This window comes from Danio rerio, chromosome 9 (genome assembly GCF_052040795.2).
Source record: "Danio rerio strain M-AB ecotype USA chromosome 9, GRCz13ab, whole genome shotgun sequence".
NCBI lineage: Eukaryota > Metazoa > Chordata > Actinopteri > Cypriniformes > Danionidae > Danio > Danio rerio.
In genome coordinates, this window is record NC_141029.1 from 10529308 (window position 1) to 10540668 (window position 11361).

Sequence of the window (11361 nt, forward strand, 5' to 3'; positions counted from 1 at the left end):
CAAGCAACTTCAGAAAATAGCAGCATCAAAAAGCCATTATACAGCTCTGGATGAGCTCTACAGCTGATAAAGGAAGGAGCCACACTATAAACTCAGCCAAGCTAGTTTAATTCTGCCTTTTCCGCAATCATCAAAGAGCTCTCGAAGTCTTCCGGATTCAGTGCTGTGCTGTCTAATCCAGACATTTCCAAGACAGACTTGTTTTAACTTTGAATTATGACAGACTTGTCTTAACTTTAAAATAAGGGCATGGCTGAATCTGATCAAGTTAAACAACCTGAACATCTTTTTAAAGACGCAAGAATCTTAATGTGCTTTCTTTATTTGTATTTATTCATCGGATGATATAAATACTTGTGTTGAATCTCATTCATGTCAGTTTATTATGTTTTTGTACTGAAAATACTGAAATGTTCCTGTTGGTTTACACATATTCAAGTCACTTGATAATAACACTGTAAACTATTACAAAGGCAAAGCCCATGATAGCTAGCAACCAGGTAAAGCATATGTACAGAAGTGATTTCAAGTGCATTTAATCTTGCAAAGCATAGATAACCTTTGCCCCCCTCTGGTTAGGCATTAAATATCTTTTCAAACCTAAATCAGGTATAAGGTCACAACGACACAACCAGTCACCAAACAATACCATCTCATTCATCTTTCATGATGAAGGCTGTTTTATAAGTTTATAAAAAAAATAAATAAATAAAAAAAAAAAAACAGGAGTTCAGTATGTGGCTGTACTTTGCTGCTCAGGCAAATTTCACAAAGCATGTGCAGTTAACTACTTACTGGAGTTTGTGCTTCAAGGTCACTTTCTATAAACAGTTTTGTTTGATGTTGATACAGGCTAAACTATGCATTGTTCTTTAGGGTTCTACTTCCTGTCTGTGTGTAGTGGCTTCAAAGTAGCCTCAAAATGTGATCTCTAGACCTGGAAAAGTCATGTTAACTCCATGAACAATTTTATTGTGATACTATGATATTATATATTTAAAACTTTAGTTGTTGTGTGATGTAGAAGTGTGAACATAAAAATGTAAAATGCTCAAAGTTCAATGCAAAGGGAGATATTGGGTTTTACAGAGTTAGCATAGCAAAGCCTACAGCGAACGAATTTGGGGACTACAAAAAAATAATATATAAAAAATAAATCTGGGCTAGTGAGATCCAAAATTTAAGTTACGCGCATACACCCCACGAATTTATCCCACGCAGCGAAGGGACGTGGCCAGTGGTGCTGTAATGTTATAGCACAAAAAGCTAATATGTAATTTCAGAGAAAGCTAAAAGTGTCCTTTGGAAGCTCTGTGTTTGAGACACGACACAAAGAGAGAAGTGCTCACAATTTCATTTTATTTATGTTCTAGAGAATAATAATAAAAATATAACTAGCATTTGACAAAGGAAAGCTTACAGAATCTCTACCATGCAGTTCAGGGCTAGATTTGGCTAAAAATCCACAAATCATAATAGAAGAAGCTGTGGATTGTGAGCCACAACCTGTAAGTATTTTTATTTGTTAAGATTAATCTATTACATGCAAAATGTCTAGCATTAATGGTATGTTGTAGAAGGGCGTAAACAAGGATGTAAACAACGGGAAATGCTGTTTGGCACTGTTAACAATTTAGCTACAAATTTATATTTAAAATCGTTAAACACCCACAATTTTCAGCAGTGCTGCAGTGCCTATGCGGCCACTTTCCTTGTGTTGTACATCTCAAATAACCAACTTGCAAAAGATTTGTGAAAACACTTCATATACCTTACACGTGCTTATTCCAAATATATATGTGAAAGACACTTGTCAGATTTTATTTTAGAGAGCAGGTGTGAGGTTCAGCTGTGTCCTTTGTCATTTTCTGTCCGCTTCAGGCTCAAACTGATAGGGCTAACAGCTACTGTGACTGACAGTGTTTAAACAGTGCAAAAGCACTTGGTTAGCTGACCAATCAGAGCCTCTTGTATCAGTATATAATGAACGTAAGCAAGGTATATGAAAAAAATAATGTGATCTTCTACAAATGAAGCATAAGCACACATTGCTAGGAATCTTATTAACAAAACCAAGCCTCAAAATATATTTTGGACCACCTCTTTAATGACCATACATTTTTCAAATGATTTGGATCAGGTATAAATTGTGGGTAAAACTATAGAATTTTAAATCCATATACTTATACTTTTTCTAGCAGACTACAAAGAACATAATATTTTAATAGTGAGGCAAAATGAGAGTCAAGAGAAAATTAAAAGTTGTATATTAAAGCAGTGGATTCCCTTCAGCGTGCTACTGGCTATGAAGGATTTGAATGAACTTTTGCATATCTCGTAAAATTGAATAATGCAGAGAAACACATATGAAAGATTTAAAAAGACAAGATGTCACCAGTGAGGGAGTTTTTCAGTGAAAAACAATAATCATCTACATGTTTTCTACAGTGTTAACAATTCGCTTGTCTTTTGTTTTAGAGTATATATATGTTTATATGTTTAGCCATAAAAATTTCATATCTCTGCATCCCTAATATTAAAAGCAAGGGTTTTGTGAAGGCAAGATATGAAGATATGGATTTTATTCTATGGCTCAATGACTAAGACTTCAAGGTTGTTATTGAATATGATCCTGCCGTCCACCTCTTTACTGCAGTCAGGATGTCTCAGTACGTCAAGCACTTCTTTCTTCAAACGTTCAGGAGCATTTTTACTGAACTCTTTCACCTCTGTTAGGAAATCTAAAAGCAGTTCTCCCTCCTGGTCTCCTTCAGTGAAGCATTCTGTGATGTCCATCTGGGACAGAAGCACATATTTACGGTACGGGACACCCTCAGAATCTAAAAAGCTCTTTATTTCTCCTATAGTGACACACTGGCTCATCTCAGTGTAACAGAGCTGCTTTCGAAATGTGGTCCATAATTTGCCCCACCCGCTCTCACCTATGAAAAAAAAACAACAGAAACAAAGGAACAAACATATTTACTTGTGTTTTCAGACCCCAAGGTATTTCCCTACAAATATGAAACACAGCAAATATTTAATTAGTGGTTTTTGAATGAATTTAGATTTTTGATTTATTTTCAAGGCTATTTATTAGAACCACCAAAAAAGTATAACGTTATACGCTACATTTCACGTCATCCCTGTTATAAATAGCACATAAAAATATATTTTCTAAGATTGTAAAAAATACAGATGTTATGTCTAAGAATCTGAGGTTGCATTGTCTTGTGGGAAACTCTAAAATTAATAAAAAACAAACTTTATGGACATTTTAATGACTATAATTTTTTTTTCTAATAATTACAAATAAGGGATCAGGTTAACATCATCGGTTGAAAATCCTTATCATTAATCCCTATCCAGAAAATTTCAAGGAAGCTTTAAGATTGTAGGCAAAGTGAGAATCACTGCATATTACTAGGAAAACACAACACATTTTAAAGACAGAATTATTAATAATTTCTCAGTAAATGTATATTCAATGTTTTTGGATTGAAATTTGATTGATTTTTTACACTTACTCAATAGTCTTTGAATCTGGGTATTAGTGAGCTAAACCTATTAGTCAAAGTCCACTTGATTTTTAACAGTCAACTTCCAATGTATAATGTTGCTGATGAGCATGACGGTTAAATAAAGTTGCACTAAAACAGGAGGTTATTCTTATCAGTAAGCACTTTGTATAAGTAAGCACTGTTTCTAAAATCTTTGATCAACTCCTTGATTGCAAATTTTTTGTGGGTCGTACATGACTAGGGCATACCTGTCAACCTTCCCATTTTTCACAGTTCTATCCTGCTTTCATCCCATAAAGGTATCGTAAAGGTATTGCTCTTAAACGTGAATCTGTTCTGTGCTTTCGTTTTATTTAGGCAGGAAAACATTTTGAAATAAGTATAAAAAAAGGATGGATATTCTTCCTTTCCGTTACAGGCGCCGTTACCCCTCCTATGCAATACTCACAACAGTCAGTTCATGTAGCGTCATGTTCGTGACTGTCAGCTGACGCGCTAGTGATACATAGACGCTGTTTCCCAAGTGGATTCTGTACATGTGATTTGAAGCGGAGCAAAAGCACCTCTGGGTTTTGGGTGCGTGTCTGAACGGTTTTACCAGACATTTAGACATAATTAGTAATAATATTAATAATAATATCTAAAGATGACAATTTTGACTAATTTTGTCTTAAATGAGCATTTGAGAAACAGTTGAGAAACTAAACGGTTACTTATATCATTATAATGTTAGATGTGTGCAATATTAAAGTGACACCATGTTATTTAATGTAAATAAAACAAAAATCTAAATTAGAGATGCATTTGTTGTTCTTTAATAGGAATGTTCAAGTTATACAGTGAAGAAAAGATTAATGAGATTTAATACCTTGATTTTATTTCTTTATAATAGCTATTCATTTTAATTGTTAAAACTGTTTGCTAATTTATTTGCAGCTTTTTCTAATGTATACTATTTGTTTTATGCTTTGTAAATAATAATAATAATTAAACGCATGACTGGCCGTTTAACTGTTTATTCACACCGAAACAGCTCCAAATTTTAGTTATTGTAATGTAATATTTAATGGCATATCCTTTATTTTCACAATCCAATATTGACAGGTATGGACAAGGGTATTCGTAAGATGAGGCTTGGTTAAATAGTGAGTTACTTTGGTAATTTGTGTTATCTCCCAAATCCGAGAGATGCTTTCTCACAGATAAAACATAGTAATGCACATGCAAACGTTTTCCCCATTCATTTACATTCACATACAAATGCAACATTAAATGACTTTGTTTTTTGTGTTTTTGACAGCTGATGCAAAAAACCCTTTGTTTATTATAAAGTGCTTTCTGTGCGAGTGCTTCCAGTCTGTGTGCTCTAGAAATAATGTTTTATTTGGTTTCATTTTAATGTTTCAGAGTTTAAACTGAAAAGCTTTAAAACACATGCAGATATTTTGTTTATTATTGCCCGAGTAACCATGGCACGAGCTGTAAAGGCGAGGGGCGGCAGCTCATGTGCTTTTTAAGAGACACAAAAAGTGTGATTTTGTTTCCATTCAAAAAGGGACATTTAGTAAATGGTATTGTATTCTAATTGAAAAATTTCACACACATTCTTGGGATGCCGTCTTAAAGGTACATTATGTAATGCTTGCCATTAGAGGGAGTTTATTCACAACAAACTAAGATGTAGTTTGCTGATGCGGTGGAATCATGAGAGTTGTCCTCATTACATTATACGGGACTCCTAGAAAAATATGATCATAGATGAGGTCAAGTATTTAAAACTTATTATCAGGGAACACATGCAGCAATGTAGTCTACAAGCTGTCAAAGCAATATGAGACCTCTGTAGAAATTGCTGATGAGAGATAAGCATGACGTGTCACAAAAGCAGCAGAACTTTTATTACGTCACAGTCCACCACTTATGGTTCTTCCAGTAGTGATCATTTTGGGTAAAAAGCAGGGCTGTTTTATACTAAAAAACTATTTTAAAGCTCTTAAAATTAAAATTCACATAACAAATTAAAAGCACTTTTGGTGTTTCCCTGATTTATATAAAACCAAAGTTAAAGCTGAGGGTGCATGACATTATTAGCATGGTGACAGTCCACGGTCCGCTCGCTCATTAAAATTGCTGGACTTGAACATTATTTGAAATGTTTGGGATAATAAAGGTTAAGTACATAACTCATCAAAATATATAACAAAATTTTAGTGGTTCATGAAAATGTAATACTTGATGCGTTCATATTTTGCCTTTAAACTAAACAGTATAATTACTTAGCATTGGTGAAGTTTATACAGATTTTGACAAAGTTTTGAACTCTGTACCTGACACCAGAATAATTAAGAGTTTCCCATCTTTTTCCAGCAGACTCCGAAAAAATGAAACAGTGGCATTTGGATCTTTGACATAGTACAGCATCTGTTAAAAAGATAAATAGTATTATTAAACAAACACAATACAAGATTTTTGGACATAATAGCATGGCTTTATTAATTATGTTTCTACTCTCTAAATGCATATTTTAATGAATAATGTATTCATGCATGCTTTTCTCTTTTTTTATCATCGTAATAGTCCTTTGCCTCTATTTTCTGAAAATTTATTTCATTAAAATGCATGTCACATTATGGAAGACAAAAATCTGAAACAACAGCCCAAAACCTGTATCATGTGAATGAAGTCCATCTTTTTCTCAGGTGTTTTTTCTTGCCATTGTTTTTCAAATTCAGATGCTGTCATCTTATTCCATGTAAAGTTGATATAGGCAAGATCGGGAGATGTTGACACTCTCGCTAAAGAAAAAGAATAGAAGAAAAACAACACACAAAAAAAAAAAAACATTTATAGTTTGCAGTGTTGTCACAATGCTTGAATTTCTAACTTTTATTAGATATTTAAATTATATTCAATACCATTTTACATACAGTGGGTAGAATTTAACTGGCATTTAAACTGTCAAAATAATAAAAAAATAAAACAAATGTAACACCCATGTAACATATTACAAAAAAGTATGATCCTAATTTCTTAAAAAGTTCAAACCATATTGAAGATAACGGTAACAAATAAACAAGATACATTTAGATAATAATAAAAAAAAAAAAGTTAATTAATTAATTAATTAATTCATTCATTCATTCTTGGCTTAGCCCCTTTGTTAATTTGGGGTCACCACAGTGGAATGAACCACCAACTTATCCAGCACGTTTTTACACAACGGATGCCCTTTCAGCCACAACCCATCTCTGGGAACTGACAAAAACATATTTTAAAAATTTTTTTTTTATGTTATTCTGATAGAACCAACAGTTATTTTTCTTCAACCAGTAATGCCATTTGTTGTTTAACAATGTCAGGTTTATTTAAGCTGCTGGCACTATAAGACTTAATGCAAACATGCGAAGTATAATGATACACATCCAGTTTCTATATCAATATACTGCATTGAATGCGTGCATTCTATTTACAGGCTGATTTTTCAAGGATACTCACTTTGGAATAAACAGTATTAATCAGTTCAAGCATATGAAAAAGAACTCAATTTAGCATATAAACAGAGCCCAACTGAGCTGCTTAAAACTTTTTTATTAACCGGTACCTTTATACTTGTAGAGCATGTCATTACTTGGTTCCACCACTTCATTGTCGACTTTGACATGTGGATGTTTCAGGTGCAGCTGTGCTAGCATCTCTAGATCAATATCACCTGGAAAAGAGATGAATATAGATGCCTGAGAACTCTGTTAGGTATTAAAATATATAATATAATAATATAAAAGGAATGTTAATAACTGTTGTTATGAAAAGCATACCTGCTCCGCTCCCCACTCCCATTACATTGAAAACGGATCTCCCTCCACCAATGCTGCGGAGACAGCGAGAGAGAACATAATAAAGCCGAGATAATATTATAATATCTTGTCATTGTTAAATCTGCTGGCACATTCTGTATTACAAAGCTAGGACAGGCTAAATGAATAAAATATGACATTCATCAAGAGAGATGAAGCACCTTGCCAGAATGTCGGGGAGCGTATTATGAATGAAGTCCTGCATGCACTGGTGCTCTGATGAGCGCTCCAGAAAGAGCTCGAATGATTTGAGGTATCTGGGATAATCTTCCACAAGTGTTTTGAATGGAGCTGCCATGGTTTCCACTGGCTGAAATAGATGACCTGTGCTTTACAATGATAAAATTAGTTACGAGTATTATTTAAATGAACACAGAAGAAGAAATGAAGAGTTCAGATGGAAAAACCTCTAAGTGTCGTCTGATTTGTTCTTCTAAAATGGGATTTTTATTTATTTTTTAATTCGGAAGAATATATGTTTTCATTGTCTTTACAGTAACTGAACATAAGCATAGGAGGTTGAAAGAAAATGCTAATTTTAAAAACAAAAACCAAAGTGTGTCTAAAATTTGCATCTGAGCTCATCACATTTTGAGAAATATTTACTATTACAGTGGTCATGATTTGCGAAAACAAACTTCCCTTTTTTTTTTGACATATAAGATGGTACTGTACTATAATAATTCTGTAAGTTTTGTAACTCAAATGATTGTTGTTAGCTCCAAATCAGCTTTGAATGAAAAAAATAAAATAAAATAAAAAAAAACGCTAGCAAAACAGCTAGTTTAATTTTTCCTTCATGTAAAACCCTTGTTAATGTAAAAGTAGACCTTGGAGATCACTATGAAAACAATGCACTTCAGTTGATGACCCCATTTAAAGTCAACGGTCACGAATGATGGCCAACATTCTTCAAAACATCTTCCTTTATGTTAGGAAAAAAGAGCTGTGTGTTGTGTTTTGTTTTAAGCATTTTGGTTGTCCACTTCAATTATCTACTACACTTCCATGTAGTCTGTAACACAGCTCTAAGTTAATTAAAACATACAGCTGAGGTTTAAATCTTGAAGATTTATTTCATTCAATTAATCTATTTCTATAGCGCTATTACAATGTAGATTGTGTTAAAGCAGTTTAAAGTAGAAGTTTGAGTAAATTGAAATTGAAACTGTGTCAGTCCAGTTTCCAGAGTTGAAGTTCAGTTAGTTCAGTTCAGTGTGGTTTAATTTTCACTGCTGAAAGTCCAAACACTGAAGAGCAAATCAATGTGCAGCTCCACAAACCCAAACCAAGCAAGACAGTGGCAACAGTGGTGAGGAACCAAACTTTACCAATAATTTTAATAAATAAAAAAATTTTTTTTAGAAACATTTAAAACATTTTGGCTTTTTTATTTAAACATGTCAGTTTAAACAATTAAATAAATAACTCACTATCTTTAGTTTCAAAAACACAGATTTCATAACTCGAAAAGGCATCTTTGTTCTTTTCTTTAGATATAAAGTAAAGCCACTGCACTGTTTAGGCATGTTTGTATGTTGGTGTATAAGTGACTTTTTCAGACAATTGCTGAATCGTTAGCTGACCAGTAGTTTTGGATTTGGAGGGTCCTTGCTCTAGATGCCCTATTTTGGCACAATGGAACTTGAGTTTTTCCTAAATGCACATCTCACATAAAATTTAACTTCTGTCAAACATTTTCTACCTTTATTCCTGATATAAATTACTTTTCACATATGATACGAGAGTGATGACGACTTGTAGCTAAAGTTTGTTGAAGCTATAGAGTGATGACTCGGGACTTGACTCGAGACTTGCTTGTGACTTGCAAAACAACAACTTGGTCTCTCGTATGTTCTAACACAAACAAACAATAAACAATTACAATGATTGCGGTATTTATTTGTATATTTACCGTTAGTTAATAAAAAACAAGTTTGTTCATTGTTAGTTCATGTTAATTCGGTGCATTATTTGTTAACATGCATGAAATTTAGCTTTAGTAAATGTTGTGTGATTATTAATAAATGCTGTACATGTATTGCTTATTATTCATGTTATTAGGCACATTAAGAAAACTTATTGTAAACTGTAAACAAATTAATATTACATTCAATAACAGTTATTGTTGCATTGAAAATGTCAGCTCGATCAATAGCACGAAACGCCATCCAATTAAACCTGGTGCATTTGTCAGACTGAAACGTAATCTCAGCTTTAGTAGCCTATGTATACGTCGTGCGTCACATTTAAAATGATGATACGATTATCCATCAACAGGTCCATTGACAGCGTGACACATGATCTTTTTTTAACAACTGTAGGATAATTTTTAACTCTAGGTGAATGACCGTGAATGTGCACCGCCGCTTCTGAACAGCAGCGGTTCACAAGAACGCGGAGGAAACAGAAGAACAGCTGCTTACCTCTTCTCCGTTAAAACACACTGCCTGTGATGATGATGTGTGGGCCGCCGCACATGACATGAAGACAGAAATGTAGCCACGCCCATCACAGAGTCTCCGCCCACACCCTTAAAGACGAAGGACCACACAAGAAGTTCAAGAGAAGATCCTTTTAAAACTATTACAGTTTCAAAGGAGGGGAATCGTTTGGAATTCAGTGATGCACATTCACTTTAATCTGTCCATTTACCTGTGTCTAGGATTTCAACTCGAATACTCAAGTTGGCTTTTTCTAATTTGTTTAAATGATTAAAGCATATATTATAATATATAAACAGGCTAGCCTAATACATATTTAAATAATAATAATAATAATAATAATAATAATAATAATAATAATAATAACAAACATTTCACATCTTCCCATAGATTTTCAACCAACACAGTAACAGAAAATGACAAAGCTCATTGCTGCTCTCCAGTGTTCATCTTTGAAATTTCACTTCAGAAAATAAAAATGTGTGACATTTGTGACAAAAAGTATTTTAGAAATTCTCAAACAGTGCTTTTTACTGACTGAGATGGTCAATCAACCTGAAGTTATAGTGCTCAAACAAAATAAATGGCGGACAGGACAGCAACAGCTGTTAATTTCACTTTTAAATTTTGTATTGTGGTTATGTGTTCTCAGTTTCATAAGCATTTAAGTAGGCTAGTCTACGTTGAAAGACATTTTGATCTAAATATATTGCCAATTCACCTGTAGCCAATACACCACGACGTGTTAACACATTGTTATGAAGCCAATATGAATAGGTCAACTCAAATTCATGTTACAGAAACACAGTAGGCTATATTTTTATAGGCCATATAATCAGGCCCGTAGGCAGCGGGGTTCTGGGGACAAGAATTTGTCCCATACTTACAGTTGAAACCAAAAGTTTACATACACTGTATAAAAGGTATATAACCATTAAAAAAAAAAAATCTTTTGGGTAAATTAGGATTACCAAATTTGTCTCTGTTATGCTTAATAGCACAATAATGGGAGATATATTTTTTTTAAAAATTGTTTTAACGTTTCTTGAAAGTCAAAAGTTTACATACAATAAGATTATTATGCTTCTGAAAAAGCCCAGATGATGGTGTCAAGTTTTTGGAAGTTTCTGGTTGGAATTGACAACATTTGAGTTAATTGGAGGCACAACTGTTGAATAGTATTTAAGGAAAACCTCTAACACACTGCTTCCTTGTGTGAAAACATGGGAAAGTCAACAAGCCAGAATCATCAACATCATCATCAACAACAACAACAACAACAACAACAAAAGCCAGATTACAGTTTGCTGAATTACACTGGAAAAAAAGAATAATTTTTGGAGACATGTCCTGTGGTCTGATGGAACTAATATCGAACTTTGTCTATAATGACCAGTGTTACATTTGGAGAACAAACGGGGAAGCTTAAAAGCCCAGCAACACCATCCCAACTGTAAAGTATGGGGGCGGAAGCATCATGTTGTGGCTGTTTTGCTGCAGGAGGGACTGGTCCACGTCACAGCATAGAGGGTATCATGAAAA

The 11361-nt window shown here is 33.7% G+C and overlaps 1 protein-coding gene across 2 annotated transcripts; it reads right to left on the reverse strand.

Moving 5' to 3' along the window:
- Positions 1-336: 336 nt before the first annotated feature.
- hnmt (histamine N-methyltransferase) lies at positions 337-9835 on the reverse strand. Of its 2 annotated transcripts, none has more exon segments than NM_001003636.2 (8): positions 337-1898; positions 2044-2942; positions 5849-5942; positions 6186-6316; positions 7123-7230; positions 7337-7389; positions 7537-7699; positions 9802-9835. In NM_001003636.2, coding segments are annotated over 6 exon segments (879 nt in total). In that variant the 5' UTR covers positions 7674-7699; positions 9802-9835; the 3' UTR covers positions 337-1898; positions 2044-2586.
- Positions 9836-11361: the final 1526 nt, after the last annotated feature.